The 26,817-nt window shown below is 49.4% G+C and overlaps 1 protein-coding gene across 1 annotated transcript in view; it reads left to right on the top strand.

Annotated features, from left to right (window-relative positions):
* The window catches only part of LOC147096712 (uncharacterized), a 55,613-nt gene extending 41,673 nt beyond the window's left edge, over positions 1-13,940 (top strand). The window contains 6 exon segments of the mRNA XM_085973313.1: positions 862-924; positions 1,576-1,641; positions 3,832-3,897; positions 6,091-6,156; positions 8,634-8,696; positions 11,448-13,940. Coding sequence (XP_085829439.1) covers positions 862-924; positions 1,576-1,641; positions 3,832-3,897; positions 6,091-6,156; positions 8,634-8,696; positions 11,448-11,923 — 800 coding nt within the window. The 3' untranslated portion in view covers positions 11,924-13,940.
* Positions 13,941-26,817: the final 12,877 nt, after the last annotated feature.

Raw genomic sequence — 26,817 nt, 5'->3', positions numbered from 1 at the left:
TGTATATAGATCCCTGAAGGCAGCAGGACAGGTAGATAAGGTGGTTAAAAAGGCATATGGGATACTTGCCTTCATTAGCCGAGGCATAGAATATAAGAGCAGGGAGGTTGTGATGGAGCTGTACAAAACGCTAGTTAGGCCACAGCTGGAATACTGTGTGCAGTTCTGGTCGCCACACTATAGGAGGGATGTGATTGCATTGGAGAGGGTGCAGAGGAGATTCACCAGGATGTTACCTGGGATGGAGCGCTTCAGCTATGAAGAGAGGCTGGACAGGCTGGGGTTGTTTTTCTTAGAGCAGAGAAGGCTGAGGGGGGACCTGATTGAGGTGTACAAAATTATGAGGGGCATAGATAGGGTAGCTAGAAAGGAACTTTTCCCCTTTAGTAGAGGGGTCAATAACCAGGGGGCATAGTTTCAAGGTAAGGGGCAGGAGGTTTAGAGGGGATTTGAGGAAAAACTTTTTCACCCAGAGGGCGGTTGGAATCTGGAACTCACTGCCTGAAAGGGTGGTAGAGGCAGGAACCCTCACAACATTCAAGAAGCATTTAGATGAGCACTTGAAACGACATAGCATACAAGGCTACGGACCAAGTGCTGGAAAATGGGATTAGAATAGATGGGGCTTGATGGCCGGCGCGGACACGATGGGCCGAAGGGCCTCTTTCTGTGCTGTATGACTATGACTCTATTTGCTGTAGTTCTGTTCATGAGCCTTTGTAAGTTGATGCCATAAGCCCCGCCCCCCTGCCTCCATCTCATTGGCTGACACCGTGGCGTCAATATTCACTCCGCTTTTGGTAATCCTGGTTCCAGACCCAACACGATAAACCTGCCGTTCAATTTGTTTCCCCGTGACAGGTTCCAGTTTTACTACTTCGACAGACCCGGCAGTGCGGCAGAAGCAGACAATGGGGAATCAAGGTAAGTTTTCATTTGAATGGCGCTTGACACACGGCTTGCAGGAATAAATGAAATGGGCCCTGGTGATGGTGGGGCGGTTGCCATGTCCTCAATTACCAGCTGCAATCTCCATAGGACAGATGTGATGATAGTTCTAAGCTTGATTTCCATGCAGTGAATTGAAAGAGATGAGGGGGGGGTGGGGGGGAGAAAGGTAGAAATTGGTAGACCAGAAGGGTCACCACTTTGCTGTGAAGGTGTATTTCACCACCTTCACAGCAAAATATAAAGAAATACAGGGGCCAATTTCTAGACACAAAAGGCATCAAGGGGTATGGGGAGAGAGCGGGAATATGCTATTGAGATAGAGGATCAGCCATGATATTGAATGGCGGAGCAGGCTCGAATGGCCGACTCCTGCTCCTATTTGTCTATGTTGCTATGTTTGAAATTGTTGAACTCTGTTGAGTCCTGAAGACTGTAAAGTGCCTAATCGAAAGATGAGGTGCTGTTCCTCGAGCTTACGCTGAGCTTCGTTGGAACAGTGCTAGAGGACGGAGAGGTCAGAGTGGGAGTGGAGCGGTGAATTAAAGTTGCCCTCTAATAAACGTGTTTCCTGACAATTTTTTTTTTTTAAATCTTGATGTTCAATTTTACTTTTTTTTGTTCCAGTGACAGATTCCAGTTATAATTCGCCAAACCCATTGGCGCGACTGAAACAGACCATTGAGAACCAAGGTAATTTTGATTTAGTGCTTAGTACGCGGCTTAAAGGAATAAATTAAATGGGCACTGGAGATGGCGGGACGGATCCCATTAACTGGCACGTTCTCGACAGCCAGCCGCAATCTCCATAGGACAGATGTGATGATAACTGCTATAAGCTTGATTACCACGCAGTGAATTTTTAAAAGTTTGTTTATGGGATGTGGGTGTCGCTGGCAAGGCCGGCATTTATTGCCCGTCCCTAGTTGCCCTTGAGAAGGTGGTGGTGAGCCGCCTTCTTGAACCGCTGCAGTCCGTGTGGTGGAGGTGCTCCCACAGTGCTGTTAGGGGGGGGGGGGGGGGGGAGTTCCAGGATTTTGACCCAGCGACGATGAAGGATCGGCAATATACTAAGTCAGGATGGTGTGTGACTTGGAGGGGAACTTGGAGGTGGTGGTGTTCCCATGCGCCTGCTGCCCTTGTCCTTCTAGGTGGAAGAGGTTGTGGGTTTGGGAGATGCTGCCGAAGAAGCCTTGGCGAGTTGCTGCAGTGCATCTTGTAGATGGTACACACTGCAGCCACGGTGCGCCAGTGGGGCAGGGAATTTCTCCTCATATCAGTCCTAAATGGCCGACCCCTTATCCTGAGACTGTGACCCCTGGTTCTAGACTCTCCAGTCGGGGGAAGCAGCCTCTTGGCATCTACCCTGTCAATCCATCTCAGAATCTTATATGCACTCTGTTTTCATTTTAAAGGCTGCACTGTGGGAATGTGAGTGTTATTCATGATGGTTTTACGACATTATGGAAATAACCATCAAGACTGGCCCACACTCTGGACTAGACACTCTTAATGGTAGCGAGCTCTCATCTTGTTGAGCCATTGAGAACCAAGGGCAGCAGGCGCATGGGAACACCACCCCCTCCAAGTCACACACCATCCTGACTTAGTATATCGGCCGTTCCTTCATCGTCGCTGGGTCAAAATCCTGGAACTCCCTCCCTAACAGCACTGTGGGAGCACCTTCACCACACGGACTGCAGCGGTTCAAGAAGGTGGCTCACCACCACCTTCTCGAGGGCAATTAGGGATGGGCAATAAATGCTGGCCTTGCCAGCGACGCCCACATCCCATAAGCGAATTTTTTTTTAAAAGGCAAAGAACAGTTACATTGTGCACAGCAAGTTCAGGCCTCGCCTTGGCTGTCTTGACCCAGAACATCAGGAGAACTTCCAGCTCTTTGACAAGTATCCCAGGACCATTATCGCCCAAGAGAGCGGCCAGTGAACCATCGGTGTAGCTTCCACCTTTTAAAGGATGGCATCCCCAACAATGCAGCACGCCCTCAGAACGGCACTGGCAGTGCTGCCTAGTTCGGGCGTTCAAATCCTAGAGTGGGGCTCGAACCCTTGACCTTCGGACTCTGCGGCCCTTCCAAGGCGAGAGTCCTACTGCAGAGCCACGGCTTTAACAAGCAACCTGCCCTTTAATAAATAACAACAGAAAATGCTGGAAACACTCAGCAGGTCAGGCAACATCGAGGAGGGAGAAACAGAGTCGACGTTTTGAGTCGCGGACCATTCGTCGGATCTGGAAAAGGTTAGAGAAGAGAGATTTTTAAGCAGAGGCCGGGAGGAGGGGAGGAAAGAACAAAGGGGAAGGTCTGTGATGGGATGGAAGGCAGGAGAGATTGACTGATAAAAGGTATGATGGTGCAAAGTAAAAGGAGAGGTAATGGGACAAGTTAAGAAACAAAAGATGGCTCTAGATGAGGGGTGAATGATGATGGCGGCAACATTAACAGCTGTCATGTGAGGAAACAAGAGGAAAAAAAATATAAAGAAATACAGGGGCCAATTTCTAGACACAAAAGGCATCAAGGGGTATGGGGAGAGAGCGGGAATATGCTATTGAGATAGAGGATCAGCCATGATATTGAATGGCGGAGCAGGCTCGAATGGCCGACTCCTGCTCCTATTTGTCTATGTTGCTATGTTTGAAATTGTTGAACTCTGTTGAGTCCTGAAGACTGTAAAGTGCCTAATCGAAAGATGAGGTGCTGTTCCTCGAGCTTACGCTGAGCTTCGTTGGAACAGTGCTAGAGGACGGAGAGGTCAGAGTGGGAGTGGAGCGGTGAATTAAAGTTGCCCTCTAATAAACGTGTTTCCTGACAATTTTTTTTTTTTAAATCTTGATGTTCAATTTTACTTTTTTTTGTTCCAGTGACAGATTCCAGTTATAATTCGCCAAACCCATTGGCGCGACTGAAACAGACCATTGAGAACCGAGGTAATTTTGATTTAGTGCTTAGTACGCGGCTTAAAGGAATAAATTAAATGGGCACTGGAGATGGCGGGACGGATCCCATTAACTGGCACGTTCTCGACAGCCAGCCGCAATCTCCATAGGACAGATGTGATGATAACTGCTATAAGCTTGATTACCACGCAGTGAATTTTTAAAAGTTTGTTTATGGGATGTGGGTGTCGCTGGCAAGGCCGGCATTTATTGCCCGTCCCTAGTTGCCCTTGAGAAGGTGGTGGTGAGCCGCCTTCTTGAACCGCTGCAGTCCGTGTGGTGGAGGTGCTCCCACAGTGCTGTTAAGGGGGGGGGGGGGGGGGGGGAGTTCCAGGATTTTGACCCAGCGACGATGAAGGATCGGCAATATACTAAGTCAGGATGGTGTGTGACTTGGAGGGGAACTTGGAGGTGGTGGTGTTCCCATGCGCCTGCTGCCCTTGTCCTTCTAGGTGGAAGAGGTTGTGGGTTTGGGAGATGCTGCCGAAGAAGCCTTGGCGAGTTGCTGCAGTGCATCTTGTAGATGGTACACACTGCAGCCACGGTGCGCCAGTGGGGCAGGGAATTTCTCCTCATATCAGTCCTAAATGGCCGACCCCTTATCCTGAGACTGTGACCCCTGGTTCTAGACTCTCCAGTCGGGGGAAGCAGCCTCTTGGCATCTACCCTGTCAATCCATCTCAGAATCTTATATGCACTCTGTTTTCATTTTAAAGGCTGCACTGTGGGAATGTGAGTGTTATTCATGATGGTTTTACGACATTATGGAAATAACCATCAAGACTGGCCCACACTCTGGACTAGACACTCTTAATGGTAGCGAGCTCTCATCTTGTTGAGCCATTGAGAACCAAGGGCAGCAGGCGCATGGGAACACCACCCCCTCCAAGTCACACACCATCCTGACTTAGTATATCGGCCGTTCCTTCATCGTCGCTGGGTCAAAATCCTGGAACTCCCTCCCTAACAGCACTGTGGGAGCACCTTCACCACACGGACTGCAGCGGTTCAAGAAGGTGGCTCACCACCACCTTCTCGAGGGCAATTAGGGATGGGCAATAAATGCTGGCCTTGCCAGCGACGCCCACATCCCATAAGCGAATTTTTTTTTAAAAGGCAAAGAACAGTTACATTGTGCACAGCAAGTTCAGGCCTCGCCTTGGCTGTCTTGACCCAGAACATCAGGAGAACTTCCAGCTCTTTGACAAGTATCCCAGGACCATTATCGCCCAAGAGAGCGGCCAGTGAACCATCGGTGTAGCTTCCACCTTTTAAAGGATGGCATCCCCAACAATGCAGCACGCCCTCAGAACGGCACTGGCAGTGCTGCCTAGTTCGGGCGTTCAAATCCTAGAGTGGGGCTCGAACCCTTGACCTTCGGACTCTGCGGCCCTTCCAAGGCGAGAGTCCTACTGCAGAGCCACGGCTTTAACAAGCAACCTGCCCTTTAATAAATAACAACAGAAAATGCTGGAAACACTCAGCAGGTCAGGCAACATCGAGGAGGGAGAAACAGAGTCGACGTTTTGAGTCGCGGACCATTCGTCGGATCTGGAAAAGGTTAGAGAAGAGAGATTTTTAAGCAGAGGCCGGGAGGAGGGGAGGAAAGAACAAAGGGGAAGGTCTGTGATGGGATGGAAGGCAGGAGAGATTGACTGATAAAAGGTATGATGGTGCAAAGTAAAAGGAGAGGTAATGGGACAAGTTAAGAAACAAAAGATGGCTCTAGATGAGGGGTGAATGATGATGGCGGCAACATTAACAGCTGTCATGTGAGGAAACAAGAGGAAAAAAAATATAAAGAAATACAGGGGCCAATTTCTAGACACAAAAGGCATCAAGGGGTATGGGGAGAGAGCGGGAATATGCTATTGAGATAGAGGATCAGCCATGATATTGAATGGCGGAGCAGGCTCGAATGGCCGACTCCTGCTCCTATTTGTCTATGTTGCTATGTTTGAAATTGTTGAACTCTGTTGAGTCCTGAAGACTGTAAAGTGCCTAATCGAAAGATGAGGTGCTGTTCCTCGAGCTTACGCTGAGCTTCGTTGGAACAGTGCTAGAGGACGGAGAGGTCAGAGTGGGAGTGGAGCGGTGAATTAAAGTTGCCCTCTAATAAACGTGTTTCCTGACAATTTTTTTTTTTTAAATCTTGATGTTCAATTTTACTTTTTTTTGTTCCAGTGACAGATTCCAGTTATAATTCGCCAAACCCATTGGCGCGACTGAAACAGACCATTGAGAACCGAGGTAATTTTGATTTAGTGCTTAGTACGCGGCTTAAAGGAATAAATTAAATGGGCACTGGAGATGGCGGGACGGATCCCATTAACTGGCACGTTCTCGACAGCCAGCCGCAATCTCCATAGGACAGATGTGATGATAACTGCTATAAGCTTGATTACCACGCAGTGAATTTTTAAAAGTTTGTTTATGGGATGTGGGTGTCGCTGGCAAGGCCGGCATTTATTGCCCGTCCCTAGTTGCCCTTGAGAAGGTGGTGGTGAGCCGCCTTCTTGAACCGCTGCAGTCCGTGTGGTGGAGGTGCTCCCACAGTGCTGTTAGAGGGGGGGGGGGGGGGGGGGAGTTCCAGGATTTTGACCCAGCGACGATGAAGGATCGGCAATATACTAAGTCAGGATGGTGTGTGACTTGGAGGGGAACTTGGAGGTGGTGGTGTTCCCATGCGCCTGCTGCCCTTGTCCTTCTAGGTGGAAGAGGTTGTGGGTTTGGGAGATGCTGCCGAAGAAGCCTTGGCGAGTTGCTGCAGTGCATCTTGTAGATGGTACACACTGCAGCCACGGTGCGCCAGTGGGGCAGGGAATTTCTCCTCATATCAGTCCTAAATGGCCGACCCCTTATCCTGAGACTGTGACCCCTGGTTCTAGACTCTCCAGTCGGGGGAAGCAGCCTCTTGGCATCTACCCTGTCAATCCATCTCAGAATCTTATATGCACTCTGTTTTCATTTTAAAGGCTGCACTGTGGGAATGTGAGTGTTATTCATGATGGTTTTACGACATTATGGAAATAACCATCAAGACTGGCCCACACTCTGGACTAGACACTCTTAATGGTAGAGAGCTCTCATCTTGTTGAGCCATTGAGAACCAAGGGCAGCAGGCGCATGGGAACACCACCCCCTCCAAGTCACACACCATCCTGACTTAGTATATCGGCCGTTCCTTCATCGTCGCTGGGTCAAAATCCTGGAACTCCCTCCCTAACAGCACTGTGGGAGCACCTTCACCACACGGACTGCAGCGGTTCAAGAAGGCGGCTCACCACCAGCTTCTCAAGGGCGATTGCCAGCGATGCCCACATCCCATAAACTAATTATAAAAATTTTTTAAAAAAATCAGATCACCTCAAACTTCTAAACTCAAGGGAATACAAACCCAAGTTCATGCCACCTGTCATCGTAATTTAAGCCCTGGGATCAGCACTGCACCCCTTCGAAGGCCAATATATCCTTCCCGCGGTGCCCAGAACTGAACAGGATATTCAACTCGGGGGGGACATCTCGGTCAAACCTGCACATGCTGCTGTCCCCATCCCGTGCACTTTCCCAAGTTGCGGTGGGTGGCGATGGAGGCTTTCTGACCTCCAGAAGAGGGACGAATGATTTATCCTTTAAGAAGTGACCTGCCCTTTAATAAGGCTGCATATAGTGACTCCACAACTAGAATAGAGATGATTGGGTAATTCCTGCCTCCCACAGTCAATCACGCTTGGAGACCGCGCTGCTGTAAGTGACTGACTGGGATCGATTTTTACGCCCGTAATTGGTATTGTGTAACTATCGTCCACCCACTGCACTTTGCTGGAGAAATAACCCCGCTGGAATTGGGAGACTCTGCATATGCGTGTATATAGATCCCTGAAGGCAGCAGGACAGGTAGATAAGGTGGTTAAAAAGGCATATGGGATACTTGCCTTCATTAGCCGAGGCATAGAATATAAGAGCAGGGAGGTTGTGATGGAGCTGTACAAAACGCTAGTTAGGCCACAGCTGGAATACTGTGTGCAGTTCTGGTCGCCACACTATAGGAGGGATGTGATTGCATTGGAGAGGGTGCAGAGGAGATTCACCAGGATGTTACCTGGGATGGAGCGCTTCAGCTATGAAGAGAGGCTGGACAGGCTGGGGTTGTTTTTCTTAGAGCAGAGAAGGCTGAGGGGGGACCTGATTGAGGTGTACAAAATTATGAGGGGCATAGATAGGGTAGCTAGAAAGGAACTTTTCCCCTTTAGTAGAGGGGTCAATAACCAGGGGGCATAGTTTCAAGGTAAGGGGCAGGAGGTTTAGAGGGGATTTGAGGAAAAACTTTTTCACCCAGAGGGCGGTTGGAATCTGGAACTCACTGCCTGAAAGGGTGGTAGAGGCAGGAACCCTCACAACATTCAAGAAGCATTTAGATGAGCACTTGAAACGACATAGCATACAAGGCTACGGACCAAGTGCTGGAAAATGGGATTAGAATAGATGGGGCTTGATGGCCGGCGCGGACACGATGGGCCGAAGGGCCTCTTTCTGTGCTGTATGACTATGACTCTATTTGCTGTAGTTCTGTTCATGAGCCTTTGTAAGTTGATGCCATAAGCCCCGCCCCCCTGCCTCCATCTCATTGGCTGACACCGTGGCGTCAATATTCACTCCGCTTTTGGTAATCCTGGTTCCAGACCCAACACGATAAACCTGCCGTTCAATTTGTTTCCCCGTGACAGGTTCCAGTTTTACTACTTCGACAGACCCGGCAGTGCGGCAGAAGCAGACAATGGGGAATCAAGGTAAGTTTTCATTTGAATGGCGCTTGACACACGGCTTGCAGGAATAAATGAAATGGGCCCTGGTGATGGTGGGGCGGTTGCCATGTCCTCAATTACCAGCTGCAATCTCCATAGGACAGATGTGATGATAGTTCTAAGCTTGATTTCCATGCAGTGAATTGAAAGAGATGAGGGGGGGGGGGGGGGGGAAAGGTAGAAATTGGTAGACCAGAAGGGTCACCACTTTGCTGTGAAGGTGTATTTCACCACCGCTCCCCCCCCCCCCCCCCCCCCCCACCCCCTCCCCCTTTGCTGAAGGTGCTGACTCCTCGCTAGGATGTCTGGGAGACGAGACAGCGAGTATTGAACATAAGAAGCAGGAGTCGGCCATTCAGCCCCTCGAGCCTGCTCCGCCATGCAATAAGATCATGGCTGATCATCGACCTCAACTCCACTTTCCTGTCCAATCCCTTGATTCCTTTAAGAGTCCCAAAAAATATCGATCTCGGCCTTGAATATACTCAACGACTCAGCATCCACAGCCCTCTGGGGTAGAGAATTCCAAAGATTCACCACCCTCTGAGTGAAGAAATTCCTCCTCCATCTCAATCTTGAATGGCCGACCCCTTATCCAGAGACTGTGACCCCTGGTTCTAGACTCTCCAGCCAGGGGAAACATCCTCTCGGCATCTATTCTGTCAATCCCCCTTCAGAATCGTCTATATTTCAATGAGATTGACAGAGGAAGATAGGAACCGAATTAAGCCATTCAATTAGATCACGGCTGATCGGCACCTCGACTCCTTTTACCCGCATTGCTCCCTATCCCTTGACACCCTTGCTTAACAAAAATCTATCGATCTCTGTCTTGAAAATTTCAGTTGACACCCCCAGCCTCAACAGCTTTTTGGAGGAGCGAGTTCACGATTTCCACCATCCTTTGTGTGAAGAAGTGCTTAATGACATTACACTTGAACGGCTGAGCTCTAATAATAAGGTGGTTTGCCACGCCATGAATTGAAAGGAGGAGAATTGAGTAGGTTGGGCCTCTACTCATTGGAATTCAGAAGAATGAGAGGCGATCTTATAAGATTGTGAGGGGGCTTGATCGGGTGGATGCGGTGAGGATGTTTCCACTGATGGGTGAGACTAGAACTAGGGGGCATAATCTTAGAATAAGGGGCTGCCCTTTCAAAACTGAGATGAGGAGAAACTTCTTCACTCAGAGAGTGGTAAATCTGTGGAATTTGCTACCTCAGAGAGCTGTGGAAGCTGCAACATTAAATAAATTTAAAACGGAGATAGACAGTTTCCTAGCTGATAAGGGAATTAGGGGTTACGGGGAGAGGGCAGGGAAGTGGACGTGAGTCTAGATTCGGATCAGCCATGATCCTATTGCATGGCGGAGCAGGCCCGAGAGGCCGTATGGCCTACTCTTGCTCCTACTTCTTATGTTCTTATGATATATATTGGTAGACCGTAAGCAACTCCACTTAGATAGAAAAGTAGTTTTCCTGTCTCCCTTCCTGGTCAGTAGAAACCCTGGCTGATTTTTTTTAATATTCGTTCCTGGCAAGGCCGACATTTATTGGCCACGCCTAATTGCCCTTGAGAAGGTGGTGGTGAGCCGCCGCCTTGAACCGCTGCAGTCTGTGCGGTGAAGGTGCTCCCACAGTGCTGTTAGGGCGGGAGTTCCAGGATTTTGACCCAGCGACGATGAAGGAACGGCCGATATATTTCCAAGTCAGGATGGTGTGTGACTTGGAGGGGAACTTGGAGGTGGTGGTGTTCCCATGCACCTGCTGCCCTTGTCCTTCTAGGCGGTGGAGGTCGCGGGTTTGGGAGGTGCTGTTTTCCGCTGTGCGACCCCCCCCCCCCCCCCCCCACCCCAAACAACACCGTCTCTGGGCATTGAAACCAATTGTAGCACCTTTGCTACCCTGGTTGAGGTGAGCTAGCTAGGCACAGGACAGGGAATTGACATGGACCCTTCTGGCCTTCATATCTCTGGACCACCACTTGGTGTTGTTCATTGGAGCTTAGAAGAAAATATTAAAACTTTTTAAAAAATCTAAACTTTAAAAGTCGGAGCTCAGAATGTGGATTTTAGTGGAAGATAATCATACAGCACAGAAGGAGGCCATTCAGCCCATCGTGCCTGTGCCGGCTCTTTGGTAGAACTATCCAATTAGTCCCATTCCCCTACTCTTTCCCCATAGCCCTATAATTTTTTTCCCTTCAAGTATTTATCCAAGTCCCTTTTGAAAGTTACTATTCAGTCTGGTTCCACTCCCCTTTCAGGCTGCGCATTGCAGATCATCATAACTCCCTGCATTTCTTAAAAAAAAAACACATCTCCCCGCTGAATATTTTGGCAATTATCTTAAATCCGTGCCCTCCTGTCAGTGGAAACACTTTCTCCTTATTTACTCGATCAAAACTCCTCAGAATTTTGAACACCTCAATTAAATCTCCTCTTAACCTTCTCTGCTCTAAGGAGAACAAACCCAGCTTCTCCAGTCTTGCCACGTAACTGAAGTCCCTGGTACCTGCACGCTTCAGTCTTTTGTGATCTATATATATTTATTTTATATATGTATAGTAAACTCTTTTTTAATCTGGACTTGGACTCGGCATTCCGGATAATTAAGTGCTGTTTAAACAAGAGTGTGTGTGTGTATCTCTATCTCTCTCTCTACCTAAGATTTTGCTAATTTCAGTAAAGATTTTACTGAAGAACTTTCACTGATTTTAACCGATTCTGTCCTTCAGATTTCCAATTTCTGGCTAATGTTGAAGTTCATAATTTCGCTAAAAAGGAAGGCGAGGAGTTTGCCGAACACTATCCATTGAGTCAAGCGCCCAAACCCTGGAACTGCTTTAACCGGGAGTATGGAGCAGCTGCTGCCGCGAGGGGGCCCTATCCTGACATTCCCCTGGCACAGTTGCAGGATGACCCGTACAACCCGTGCTACATGAAGGACGAGCCGTCCGGCTCGTCGGCTTGCGGCTTCTACGGCCAGCCGGAGGAGCTGAGGAACTGTCGGGAGGCCGAGGCTCTGAGCTCCTCCCTCGACGAAAACTACAACGTCCTGATGACTGTCGACGACCTGTCCATGTCCCCGCCCGACGACGACCTGAGCAACTACGTCTTCGGGGCGGGCTTCGCCAACGGCAGCGAGGCGCTGTCCGCCATCTTGGGCAGCAGCATCGCCATGCCGAGTGACCAGGCGGGAACCAAGGACTGAATGGCGACCCACCTGTCGATGGATCGAAAGCCGAGGAGGGTTGGGGCGGGGGGAGGTGTGAGCAAGCCGCTCCCAGCCTTGACGTGATGGCGCGCCTTCTCCCTCGCGAGCCAGTGAACGGATGTTGCCCTGAAAACGCCTGGAAGTTGAGGAACCCTCGAGGCGCGTCGTCCCACCTGTCCAGTGATGGCGGAGATTTGGACCCTGGGTCAGATCTATGCTCGGGAGTTCTTTTTACTTTATTTTTAAATTAAAAATTAATATTTTTATAACAAAAGTTGAGGAAACTGAAAGCACTTGGTATTCGTGAAATGTCTTGTCAAATAATAGTTCTTTTAAGAATTTGTTTAAAGATCATCATTTCCACTCTGTATTGTCTGCGATTGTTGTCCCGACTAATTTTTTTATTTGTGTAATGGCTGGCTGGTTGGGAAATTGAGAGCTGGCCACGCCCTGTTTTTTAGATGGAAAGTTCCGGAAGGGGAGGAGACTCTAATTTTGTTGTTGTCGAGAGCTGTGTCTGTGAATCACTTTGTCTATCGTCAAATCCTAAGCCCAGCCAACTTGGGGGGGCTCTTCGTTCTTCCAACTCTGTTCTACCGTGCAGTTGTAACCTCCTCAAAAGCTATCTCTTTGACCATTCCTTCGGTCAACATCCTTGTATCTTGCTCAAATGTCTTATCTACAACCTCTTTTTCTCCCCTCCAAGTTTTTTTTTATTCGTTCATGGGATGTGGGCGTCGCTGGCAGGGCCAGCATTTATTGTCCTTGAGAAGATGGTGGGTGTGGCTTGTGAGGCCGTTTCGGAGGGGCAGTTATGAGTCAACCACACTGTTGGGGGTCTGGAGTCACATCGGCCAGACCGGGTAAAGGCTGCAGATTTCCTTCCCTAAAAGATGTTAATGAACTAGATGGGTTTTTACAACAGTCCGGTAGTTTCATGGTCACCGTTACTGACACTAGCTTTTTAATTCCAGATTTATTTAATGAACTGAATTTAAATTCCCCAGCGGCCGGGGTGGGTTTTGAACTTGTGTCTCCGGATCCTTAGTCCAGGCCTCTGAATTGCTAGTCCAGTGCCATAACCATTATGCCACCGTTCCCCCTAAAGTGTCAAAGGCTCTAACCGTCTCCACTATTGGCCTGTGTAGCATGATCATTCGGGTGTGAAACCCAACGTTAGGTTCCCAAATCTTGCTTATTTACTACAAATATTTATCTGCAGAAAGCTGTAATGGAAAGGTATCTGTCCCCGGACCCAACCAGGCACCAAGCAAGGTTGGAAAGGGTTGGAGAAAAGCTGAGGTAAATCGGAAAGTCGTGATGAGGATACATACATATATATATATTTTTTTTTCTCTGCTTTCCTTGTCCTGAAATCTTTGGCTCTTTTTGTTTATTTCCACAGGTTCCCTCCAACACCTTACCCCAGGTCGACCATTGTGAGCCTAGACTGGGCTTCACAGCTGAGCCCGGTCCTGTTGTTACTCAGTGCGGCTGCAACACTTCAGCAGCGGGCGGGAGGGGGGTCACTGCGTAATAGGAGCCCCGATTTTAAATGTCCCCTCCTTAACCCCCGGGGTGGGGGGTTGACCCGAAGCCAACCGTAGTTTCCCCATCGACATCTGCTAACTCGGCACAGGCCCCGAATCGAGCCTGGGGCTTTCCTAATCCGTACTACTCAACAGCTCACTTCCCCCCCACCCCCCCTAACCAGCTGAACTACCTGCAGCAACTTAGGCTTCAGTTTGAAAAGTCTGCGGAAGTAAGGAAAGAAGGGAAGTGTGTGAGGAGCTCCACAGTTTTGAGGTTGTGGTTTAAATTATCAGGTGCTGCAGTGAGCCTGGATTATGAAGCTAAACTTTTTTTGTATAAAGTGTACGTAATGTAAATAATTAACTTAACTACAGACTGGAGCTGCGGACCTGTAAATGGCAGGTGGCAAACAGTTGTCAGTTAATGCTCTTCCTGGCTCCTTGGAACCAATGTGAAAAACAAATAAATGAATAGAACTTTATTCCCGAGGGTGTTTGCATCTTATTTTACATCCCAGCGCCATATGTGTGTGGTAATGGGCCTTGGGAGTTTAAAGGTGCTATATAAATGCATGTTTGACGGGGAGGAAGAGTGAAGGGGGGTGGGGGGGGAGAAACTGTGCATCTGAAATCCACCTTCGCCCGTACACCGATAATTCATGATTACAGCCAGTGAGCGGAAGTCAAGCATGGGCCCTTGTGGAGGGAGGGGTTGAGTTCCACACCTCGGTCTTTCTCCTAAGCATTAACTTAAGCCTGAGAGCAATTACTTGCCTGCGTGCAGCAAGAACTGGGCGACATTCAGGCTTGGGCTGATAAGTGACGAGTAACATTCGCGCCAGGCAATGACTATCTCCAACAAGCGAGAGTCTAACCACCTCCCCTTGGCATTCAACGGCATTACCGTCCCCAAATCCCCCACCATCAACATCCTGGGGGTCACCACTGACCGGAAACTTAACTGGACCAGCCACATAAATACTGTGGCAACAAGAGCAGGTCAGAGGCTGGGTATTCTGCAGCGAGTGTCTCACCTCCTGACTCCCCAAAGCCTTTCCACCATCTACAAGGCACAAGTCAGGAGTGTGATGGAATACTCTCCACTTGCCTGGATGAGTGCAGCTCCAACAACATTCAGGACAAAGCAGCTTGCTTGATTAGCACCACCTGTAAGTTCCCCTCCAGGTTGATGGTGGGGGATTAGGCGATGGTAATGCCGTTGAATATTAAGAGGCAGTGGTTAGACTCTCTGTTGTTAAACATTCACTCCCTCTACCACCGGCGCACTGTGGCTGCAGTGTGTACCATCTACAAGATGCACTGCAGCAACTCGCCAAGGCTTCTTCGGCAGCACCTCCCAAACCTGCGACCTCTACCACCCAGAAGGACAAGGGCAGCAGGCGCACGGGAACACCACCACCTCCAAGTTCTCCTCCGAGTCACACACCATCCTCACTTGGAAATATATCGGCCGTTCCTTCATCGTCGCTGGGTCAAAATCCTGGAACTCCCTCCCTAACAGCACTGTGGGAGCACCTTCACCACACGGACTGCAGCGGTTCAAGATGGCGGCTCACCACCAGCTTCTCGAGGGCAATTAGGGGATGAGCAATAAACGCTGGTTTTGCCAGTGACGCCCACATCCCGTGAACGAATATAAAAAAAAGTTCACCTTGGCTTGTGGCTCAGTGGGTGTCAAGTTTTCTTTGATAATTGCGCCTGTGCAGCACCGTGGGATGTTTTACTACATTAAAGGCACTATATAAATGCAAAGTGCTGTACTGGCGCTCAATGGGGCTGCACCCTCAGCGAGAGTCGGTGCCTTTAAGGAGGGGGTAAGGGAAAAAAAGAGAAAGAAAAGTAATATAATACAGCATTCGATGGGATCAAACATAGAAGATTGGAGCAGGAGTAGGCCATTCGGCCCCTCGAGCCTGCTCTGCCATTTAATGAGATCATGGCTGATCATCCAAATTCAGTACCCTGTCCCTGCCTTCTCCCCATATCCCTTGATCCCTTTAGCCTTAAGAAATATATCTAACTCCTTTTTGAATATATTTAATAAATTGGCCTCAACTGCCTTTTGTTGCAGAGAATTCCACAGGTTCACCACTCTCTGGGTAAAGAAATTCCTCCTCATCTCTGTCCTAAATGGCTTACCCCTTATCTTTAGACTGTGACCCCTGGTTCTAGACACCCCCGCCATCGGGAACATCCTTCCTGCATCTAGTCTGTCTAGTCCTGTTAGAATTTTATAAGTTTCAATGAGATCCCCTCTCATTCTTCTAAACTCCAGCGAGTATAAGCCCAATCGACCCAATCTCTCCTCATACGTCATTCCTGCCATCCCAGGTATCAGTCTGGTGAATCTTCGCTGAACTCCTTCCATGGCAAGAACATCCTTCCTCAGATAAGGCGACCAAAACTGCACACAATACTCAAGGTGTGGTCTCACCAAGGCCCTGTACAACTGCAGCAAGATATCCTTGCTCCTGTACTTGAATCCCGGGTTGAGTGACGGGGCTCCCAAGATGTGACTGCTTAGGGTCGCACTCCACGCCGAGAGACAATTCCCAAACGTCAATCAGATTACACCAGCTCTCTAAGACTGCTAATTTTAAGGTCTTATTGTGTGCAATGCAGGCAATAAAACTGACCAGGTTGCACATAACATGCAGATTAGATTCACCTCTTTTCCCCCCCCCCCCGAAGATATCTTTCCCATTGCACCGTGCGTAGCATTCCGATCATTCCCCATCCGCACAATCCATCAACAGTACGTCAACTCGAAATCTATCGCCCACCATGGCATAGCTGTCTGCCGATATTAGAACACGTCATCACAAACAGCTCGACGTTGGAAGTTATAATAGGTCGGGACAGTGCGGTGTTACGTTAGATTATATACAGGACAGTGCGGCGAGCAGAGAAGGCTAGATAGGGCAGATAGAAAGGAACTTTTCCCCTTAGTAGAGGGGTCAATAACCAGGGGGCATAGTTTCAAGGTAAGGGGTGGGAGGTTTAGAGGGGATTTGAGGAAAAACTTTTTCACCCAGAGGGTGGTTGGAATGTGGAACTCACTGCCTGAAAGGGTGGTAGAGGCAGGAACCCTCACAACATTCAAGAAGCATTTAGATGAGCACTTGAAACGCCACAGCATACAAGGCTACGGACCAAGTGCTGGAAAATGGGATTAGAATAGACGGGGCTTGATGGCCGGCGCGGACACGATGGGCCGAAGGGCCTCTTTCAGTGCTGCATAACTCTATGACTACGGCTAAGAGGAGATTTGATAGAGGTGTTCAAAATCATGAAGGGCCTAGATAAGAGTAAATAAAGAGAAACTGTTTCCAATGGCTGAAGGGTCGATAACCAGAGGGCACAGATTGAAGGTGATTGGGGAAAAGAACCAGAGGCGACAGGAGGAAAAACTTTTTTACACAACGAGTGGTGAGGATTTGGAAAGCCCTGCCTGAAAGGGTGGTGGATACAGATTCAATAGTAGCCTTCAAAAGGGAGTCGGATAAATACTTTAAGTTCCTCGGAGTCCACATCACGGAAGACCTCTCCTGGTCCCTCAACACCTCCTCTCTGGTGAAGAAGGCCCAGCAGCGCCTATATTTCTTGAGGAGGCTGAAGGGATGTAATCTGTCACCCCTGATCCTCTCTAACTTCTACCGCTGCACTATAGAGAGCATCCTGACAAACTGTATCACAGTATGGTATGGCAGCTGTAGCTCCCATGACCGGAAAGCCCTGCAGCGGGTAGTCAAAACTGCCCAACGCATTACCGGCACCCGGCTACCGACCATAGAGCATATATACCAGAAACGCTGCCTACAGAGGGCACGGTCCATCATCAAAGACCCTACCCACCCCAGCCACAGTCTGTTCGCCCTCCTGCCATCTGGAAGACGCTACAGATGCATTCGCACCCGTACGACCAGATTTCGGAACAGCTTCTTTCCCAGGGCTGTCATCCTACTGAACTCCACAAATAAACACTAAAGCCTGCACATCTGCCAATGCACTTTATTATGGTCATATTTATGCTAATATACTGCAAGCCAAATGTATAAATGTATGTTGAATGTTTAAGTGTCCTAATCCAAATTGTACACTCTCGGGAGCCGCAAGCCTACATTTCGTTGTACTGCACTTGTGCACTAACAATGACAATAAAAGTTGATTTGATTTGATTTGATACTTGAAGGAGAAAATATTGCAGGGCTATGGGGAAAGAGCGGGACTGACTGGATTGCTTTTCGAAAGAGCCGGCGCAGACTCGATGGGCCGAATGGCCTCCTTCTGTGCTGTACGATTCTATGACAGGGCAGTGCAGTTAAATTAGATGATAGCGCTATCTGAAGCCTCCTATAAATAATCTTTAATAAATCACATTGTTGGAGCAGTGTAGAGGGAGCCTAACTGTGGATGTACCCATGCATGTACCTGTGGCTGGGAGATTTTTTATTGGGCTCTGAAGTGGGAAAGTGCTCCACTTCCCACCGCTGACGCTCCTGACCTTGTTCAGCATGGATTATTTGTTTTAAAAAGTGACTGCTTGTGTGCCAAGGTTCCAGGCAAATGAACTGTTGTTGTGGCGATGCGGCTTTGGTTCCGAGCTGAGCTCGCAGCTCACAACGTGCGCAAGGATCCTGCGTCACATCCTGTTAGGCTCCTGTGGTGGTGTATTTTTAACTTGCTCCCTCCCCTGAGCAACACACGGATGATTAAATAATACCATGAGCTTGAGGGATGATAAGCACAGAATGAGAAAGGGCTTCCATGTACAAAAATATCAGAAACTCTAAGAAAGACTGGCATTTCTATCGCGCCTTTCACAACCTCAGGACGTCCCAAAGCCCTTTACAGCCAATGAAATGCTTTTTTTTGTGAAGTGTTGTCACTGTTGTAGTGTAGGAAACGCGGCAGGCAATTTGCGCACAGCAAGCTCCCACAAACAGCAAGGTGCTAACGACCAGATCATCTGTTTTTTAGTGATGTTGGTTAAGGGATGAATATTTGCCCCAGGACACCGGGGAGAACTCCCCCTGCTATTCACCTGCAGAGGGCTTCGCCGCACGGCCCGATCCTCTGAGCACGCTGGAGATCAGGAGTGGGGAGCCCTGGCTTGGCCTTGCTGAGGTCAGCTGGACCGCCCACCCACTGCTGTCCCCCCAACTGAGATCCGCTCACTTAACACAAAGTGGGGATCGGACTAAGGTGCCATATGGTCTGTTTGACTCAGTACCACAGTCGCTCGCACATCTGCCCACTCAGCCACGGCGAGAGCTACACTCACCTTATAAACTTCAACACGTCCAAAACTCTGCTGCCCGTATCCTAACTCGTGCCAAGTCCCGTTCACCCATTGCCCCTGCGCTCGTCGACCTGCAATTGGCTCCCGGTCCAGCAATTTTAAAATTCTCATCCTTGTTTTCAAATCCCTCCCTATCTCTGTAACCCTCCTCCAGCCCGACAACCCTCCGAGATCTCCGCGCTCCTCCAAGTCTGGCCTCTTGTGCATCCCCGATTTTCATCGCTCCAGCATTGGCGGCCGTGCCTTCAGCCGCCTGGGCCCCGAGCTCTGGAATTCCCTCCCTAAACCTCTCCGCCTCGCTACCTCTCTCTCCTCCTTTGAGAGGCCCCTTAAAACCTACCACTTTGACCAAGCTCCCTGTCCTAATATCTCCTCATGTGGCTCGGTGTCAAATTTTGTTTGATACTCGCTCCTGTGAAGCGCCTTGGGATGTTTTACTACGTTAAAGGTGCTATATAAATGCAGGTTGTGTTCTCGCTCAGGCCAACATCCCCAGCATTAAAGCTTTGACCACGCTCGATCAGCTCCGATGGACGGGTCACATCGTCCGCATGCCCGATACGAGACTCCCAAAGCAAGCGCTCTACTCGGAGCTCCGACACGACAAGAGAGCCCCAGGTGGGCAGAGGAAACACTTCAAGGACACCCTCAGAGCCTCCTTGGAAAAGTGTAACATCCCCACCGACACCTGGGAATCCCTGGCCCAAGACCGCACAAAGTGGAGGAGAAGCAGCCGGGAAGGTGCCGAACACCTCGAGTCTCTTCGCCGGGAGCAAGCGGAAGGAGCGCAGGCAGCGCAAGGAGCGCACGTTAACCCAAGCACACCCCACCCACCCACCCCTTCAACCACCGTCTGCCCCACCTGTGACAGAGACTGTAGGTCCCGCATTGGACTCATCAGTCACCTGAGAACTCATTCTTAATGTGGAAGCAAGTCATCCTCGGTTCCCGAGGGACTGCCTAAGAAGAAGTTGTTGCCGTTGAAAGAAAAGATGTTAAAGCACGGAGGGACAAGCTGCTGCGACTCGACAGTCAGTTTATTTCCATGACAGGGCACGGGTAGAAAGTTCCAAAAACATACTCGGGCTTTGCCAGTTGCTAAGCAGCCTCTCGTCGGAGGGAGATTTGTGGTGTTTTATTACTTTTGTGTTGCACACCTTACCTCAATAACAGTTGACCAGAGTATTGCCCCACGGAAAGCCCCAGGGTGGGGGAATCCCCGCAGGAACGGTTATCTAGGGAGTCTCAACAAACAAAAAAAACTACACAACAAGATGATCCCGGAAATCGAACCAACATTGTTAACCCATTTGTGGCCGGAGATATCTGTACTGCCACTCAGATCAGTAGCACACCCCAACCAAGATTTTGCAAGCTGGAAACAAGTTTCATTTATACAGTCCCAAGGCACTTCACAGATGCCGAGAGGCTGTTTCCCCTCCCCTGGCTGGAGAGTCTAGAACCAGGGGTCACAGTCTCAGGATAAGGGGTCATAGAAACATAGAAGATAGGAGCAAGAGTAGGCCATTCGGCCCCTCGAGCCTGCTCCGCCATTTAATGCGATCATGGCTGATCATCCAAATTCAGTACCCTGTCCCTGCCTTCTCCCCATATCCCTTGATCCCTTTAGCCTCAAGAAATATATCCAATTCCTTCTTGAATTGGCCTCAACTGCCTTCTGTGGTAGAGAATTCCACAGGTTCACCACTCTCTGGGTGAAGAAATTCCTCCTCATCTCAGTCCTAAATGGCTTACCCCTTATCCTTAGGCTGTGACCCCTGGTTCTGGACTCCCCCGCCATCGGGAACATCCTTCCTGCATCTAGTCTGTCTAGTCCTGTTAGGTCGGCCATTTAGGACTGAGATGAGGAGGAATTTCTTCACTCAGAGGGCGGTGAATCTTTGGAATTCTCTGCCCTAGAGGGCTGTGGATGCTGAGTCTTTGAGTATATTCAAGGCTGAGATCGATAGATTTTTGGACTCGAGGGGAATCAAGGGACATGGGGATCGGACGGGAAAGAGGAGTCGAGGTCGATGATCAGCCACGATCTTATTGAATGGCGGAGCAGGCTCGAGGGGCCGAGTGGCCTACTCCTGCTCCTAATTCTTATGTTCTTATGTAAATCAGACAAAAGTCAACGCCGAGCCACATAAGGAGATATTAGGGCAGGCGACCAAAAGCTTGGTGAAAGAGGGAGGTTTTAAGGAGTGTCTTAAAGCAAGAGGAGGGAGAGCTTTATGGAATAAATTACAGATGTAAAGATGCAAGTCTCTCGATCCAGTGTCATATCCAAACTCTTGCTCCAAGGGACTGTTCCGTGCAACCTCTTCACCTCACCACCATGTGGCTGATACGATAGCAAAATACTGCGGATGCTGGAAAATCTGAAATAACAACAGAAAACGCTGAAAAAACTCAGCAGGCCAGGCAGCATCCGTGGAGAGAGAAACAGAGTTAACGTTTCAGGTCGAAGACCCTTCGTCAGAACTGGGAAAAAAAGCAGGAAATGAAACAGGTTTTAGGGGCTGGGAAATGGGGGAGGGGGGTGAAAGAACAAAATGGAAGGTCTGAGATAGGATGGAAGGCAGGAGAAGTAAAGAGACATTAAGGGATAGTCAAGGCGAGACGAGATGGTAATGGGGCAGGTTAAGAAACAAAAGATGACTCTAGAAGCCCTGTTCCTGGGACTAGGGACAGGGTCACTGGCAAGGCTTGGAAGTCTAAGCAGAGCCAGGCTTGGTTAGTACCTGGAGGGGTGACCATCAGGGAAGACAAGGTGCAGAAGGTCACAGAAGGAGCCCTGAGGAGGGGTGGTTGGTGAGCAGGCCCAGGCATTGGGCTGAAGATTGTCAGACAGGAGGAATGGTGGAAATGGAATGGCGGCGCGCACAGATGCAGCGGCTTTGCTTCTCCCAGGACGGTGCTATTTACATTTAATGTTATTTGTACTGGACTCATGGGAGCTTGCAAGATCACATTTCGTTGTGCATTGTACAATGACAATAAAGTTGAATTATTATTATGAGGTGTGAATGCGCTGGCAGAATGAAAGACAGGGGAAAAAAATGACGATGTGCCTGATGTTACAGTAAGGAACCACATTGAGATACCTGATAGGCGTTGACCTCACAACCTCCGAACTATTCAGTGACGTAGAGACAAGGAGAGTCTGTCCTCTCAGGTGAACATAAACTATAACTCCATAATGCGCCAGACATGTTTTTGTGGGTTTAGTTATCAAACTCTGATGTTAAAACCGCAGGGGGGAGAGTTCCTCTCTCAGTTTTTCCGTTATCTGCGGTCGGCCCTGACTCAGGCAGGGCTGCTGGAAGATGTTCATCACCTTTACCACCCTCTCCCTAGCGGTTAACCCTTTCCCACCCCTTCCTTACTCAGAGAAAGACTGGTCATATAACCTGCTGCTCTGTAGATCTTAAAGGGCCCATTCTTGCTTACGATTTCTTCTCTACGATCACCGGCTCCGACAGTCTCTGCCTGCTCAGTTCCTGGGCTAGCTCCTCGGTGTAAACTTCAAACAGCGGCACGGGATCCTAAAAAGAACATTTTTAAAAACACGTTAAGATTGCCCGGCACTGCCCAAGACTCCGGCGGACTTCACTCACAGCAGGGGTTGTTTATCTGGACAATTTCTCCATTTCTACAGCGCCTTTCACGACCTCAGGACGTCCCAAAGCGCTTTACAGCCAATCAAGTACTTTTTGAAGTGTAGTCACTGTTGTAATGTAGGAAACGTGGCAGTCAGTTTGCGCACAGCAAGATCCCACAAACAGCAATGTGATAATGACTGGATTATCTGTTTTTAGTGACGTTGGTTGAGGGGTAAATATTAGCCCAGGACACCGGGGAGAACTCCCCTGCTCTTCTTCAAAATAGTGGCCGCGGGATCTTTTACGTCCACCTGAGAGAGCAGACGGGGCCTCGGTTTAACGCCTCAACCGAAAGACGGCATCTCAGACAGTGCGGCACTCCCCTTGAGTATTGTGTGCAGTTTTGGTCGCCTTACCTGAGGAAGGACGTTCTTGCTATGGAGGGAGTGCAGCGAAGATTCACCAGGCTGATACCTGGGATGGCAGGAATGACGTATGAGGAGAGATTATGTCGATTGGGCTTCTACTCACTGGAGTTTAGAAGATTGAGAGGGGATCTCATCGAAACCCATAAAATTCTGTCAGGTCTGGACAGACTAGATGCAGGAAGGATGTTTCTGATGGCCGGGGAGTCCAGAACCAGGGGTCATAGTCTAAAGATAAGGGGTGAGCCATTTAGGACTGAAATGAGGAGGAACTTCTTCACCCAGAGAGTGGTGAACCTGTGGAATTCTCTACCACAGAGGGCGGTGGAGGCCAGTTCATTAAATATATTCAAGAAAGAGTTGGATATATTTCTTGAGGCTAAAGGGATCAAGGGATATGGGGAGAAGGCAGGGACAGGGTACTGAATTTGGATGATCAGCCATGATCTCACTGAATGGCGGAGCAGGCTCGAAGGGCCTACTCCTGCTCCTATCCTATCTTCTATGTTTCAGCGGCAGCGTCAGCCTGGATTTTTTTTGCGCTCAATTTAAGTTTGAATTTGCATCTCGGTTGTGACTAGAATCCAAGGGGTAAGGGATGGGGGAGGAGGAGAAGAGCGTACAAGAGATCACGAGGGGAGAGGGGAGTAACAGCGATTGCGAAATCTGAATCGATCTCCTTATGCCACTCTCATTAAAAAACTGGAGTTTCCCTTCGGCTCCGAGCTTGAGTTGCGAGGTTTAACCAAAGAGCGACGAGATTAAAGCTATCAAGGTCATTATGGAGAGCAAACCCAGGTTCCCGCCACAGGTTTGTTGAATCTCCTGCCTCCCTCGATACAGCCCCTGGCTTTGGAGCACTCTGACAGACCCCGGCCCCCCGCGTATGCCAAGGAGGCCCTGAGTTTTACCACCCAGCTCAGTGGGGACTGCGAGAGATCTTTCAGCATTCATTAAGCGCTTCCCTGCTCCCGATTCCCTCACAGCCTCTTCACATCCATCAGCCAGTATATTTTTGGCCCCCGTTAAACTGATGAGCTCATCCATTCCCTGGTTTGGTTTGGCTTGGCCCGCGGCCAGGGAAACTCCACACAATCGACCTTCTGCCATTAACATTCCCAGGCCGTGACACAGTTTCCAGTGAAGTGAAAAAAATAATAAAGAAAGAAACACGTTTAGAGTTACGGAAACATTCATGCACCGGCCCTTTCAGGGCGTCCCGAAAATCAACAGGACAAAAACGAGTGCAATGAGGAAGAACTTGCATTTCGTTAACAGCTCAACAGGTCCGCAAGTTGCTTTACCACCGAGGAATAGCTTCTGTAGTGCAGTCACTGCTGCTATAGAAACATAGAAGATAGGAGCAGGAGTAGGCCATTCGGCCCCTCGAGCCTGCTCCGCCATTCAATGAGATCATGGCTGATCATCCAAACTCAGTACCCTGTCCCTGCCTTCTCTCCATATCCCTTGATCCCGTTAGCCTTAAGAAATATATCTAACTCCTTCTTGAATATATTTAATGAATTGGCCTCAACTGCCTTCTGTGGTAGAGAATTCCACAGGTTCACCACTCTCTGGGTGAAGAAATTCCTCCTCATCTCAGTCCTAAGTGGCTTACCCCTTATCCTTAGACTGAGACCCCTGGTTCTGGACTCCCCGCCATCAGGAACATCCTTCCTGCATCTAGTCTGTCTAGTCCTGTTAGAATTTTATAAGTTTCAATGAGATCCCCTCTCATTCTTCTAAACTCCAGCGAGTATAAGCCCAATTGACCCATGTCGATAAAAGCACCGCCAAATGCACAGCAACATCCCACAAACAGCCAATGTTAAGAATACAAGATGGAAAAATTGAGTCGCGCCCCCCCTTTGGGGCGCTAACTTCACCGGGGCGCTACTTTTAGCGCCTCCCCGCGGCCAAAATTCATCGGTAGCACCACAAGAGGGAAGCGGGGTGCTACTGGAAGCGGCCCGCCCCCCCTCTTGGGGCGCTGCGAGTGAATATCGCCGCGGGACTGCGGCACGTCGCGCCGCGGGACTGCAGTCCTTCCTCCCCTTCTTAAAGGGGAGGGGCCTGGCCCAGCGCGACCCGGGGCCCAGCTGGGCCGCCAGGGATCGGAGTGCCGGCAAAAGAGCCCGACACTCGAGAGAGAGAGAGAGAGAGAGAGAGAGAGAGAGAGAGAGAGAGAGAGAGAGAGAGAGCGCGCAGCCGGCACACCGCGGGGGGGGGGCGGGGGCGTCAGAGGAGGCCGGGGACGGCAGAGGGGGCAGGTGCTGGCAGGCGGCCAGCAAGAAAAATGGCCGCCTGGCACCTCCCCTTTAATTAGCGTCACCCCGGCCACAGGTAGGACCACCCTGACCCCCGTCGGACATGGCGTCTAAGGTGCTAACGGGAGGCGCAAAGCAACTGAATTTTGTCATATGTGAAACTTCTCCGATGCGATCAGCCGCTATACAAATGCAGACTTTAAAAAATATATTTCCTCCCAGTAAGAAAACATCTGAAGTCCGTTTGGCTTCAAACCCTAAGGTGCTGGCCAGGATGATCAATGGCATATGAGGAACTTACTGTGGCAAGTCCCTAACAACAGCAGCTTGTATTCATACAGCACCTTTAAAGATCGCAAAACGCCCAAGGGCCCCTTCACAGCAGCGATTATCAAACAAAATCCTGACACCGAGCCACAGAAGGTGAAATTAGAACAGGTGAGAACAAAAGCCTGGCCACAGAAGTAGGTTTTACGGAGCGTCTTAAAAGAGGAGAGAGAGGCGGAGAGGTTTAGGGAGGGAATTCCAGAGCTTAGGGCCCAGGCAACAGAAGGCACAGCCACCAAAGGTTGAGCGACTATAATCAGGGATGCTCAAGAGGGCAGAATTAGAGGAGCGCAGAGATCTCTGTGGGTTGTGGAGCTGGAGGAGATTACAGAGATAGGGAGGGGGGCGAGGCCACGGAGGGATTTGAAAACAAGGATGAAGATTTTAAATTCGAGGCGTTGCCGGACTGGGAGCCAGTGTAGGTCAGCGAGCACAGCGGGGTGATGGGAGAACGGGACTTGGTGCGAGTTAGGACACGGGGCACCGACTTTTCGACGAGCTCAAGTTTACGGAGGGGTGGAAGATGGAGAGCGTTGGAATAGTCGATTCTAGAGGTAACAAAGACGACGACGATTTGGTACCATCTTCAATTTTACTGCACTAACCCACAGTTGCTATGGTGAAAGAGGTACTTGCCAAATTTAATGCAGCGAGGTCAAAACTATTTTAGTTATCAATTTGCATTTTAAAAACTAAACGTACAGCAGACTGTGAGGTCAGGAACAATAGGATGAGTCAATGCTGAGGAAGGCCTGAATCCAGAAATATATTCTTTTGAAGATTAGATTTACACATGTGCGTTTTTCTGGGCAAGAGACAGGGAACATCCCATCGATCGGCACTGGGCCAGAAGGGTGAGCTGGGGGAGGGGGGAAATGCCTTGGACGACGGATCTGAAATTTTATTCAGTGTTACAGTAACAGCGTAATATAGGCTGAATCAGAGTATGTTAGTGAGGGCTGTGGGGTATATCAGTGTTACAGTGAGGGTGTGGGGTATATCAGAGTGTTACAGTGAGGGGTGTGGGGTATATCAGTGTTACAATGAGGGGTGTGGGGTATATCAGTGTTACAGTGAGGGGTGTGGGGTATATCAGAGTGTTACAGTGAGGAGTGTGGGGTATATCAGAGTGTTACAGTGAGGAGTGTGGGGTATATCAGAGTGTTACAGTGAGGGTGTGGGGTATATCAGAGAGTGTTACAGTGAGGGGTGTGGGGTATATCAGAGTGTTACAGTGAGGGGTGTGGGTATATCAGTGTTACAGTGAGGGGTGTGGGGTATATCAGGGTGTTACAGTGAGGAGTGTGGGGTATATCAGAGTGTTACAGTGAGGGGTGTGGGGTATATCAGAGTGTTACAGTGAGGGGTGTGGGTATATCAGTGTTACAGTGAGGGGTGTGGGGTATATC

The sequence above is a fragment of the Somniosus microcephalus genome, chromosome 34 (assembly GCF_052327205.1).
Source record: "Somniosus microcephalus isolate GS21.2 chromosome 34, FLI_Smic_1.0, whole genome shotgun sequence".
Taxonomy (NCBI): Eukaryota; Metazoa; Chordata; class Chondrichthyes; order Squaliformes; family Somniosidae; genus Somniosus; species Somniosus microcephalus.
This window is presented reverse-complemented; position numbering and strand designations above follow the sequence as displayed.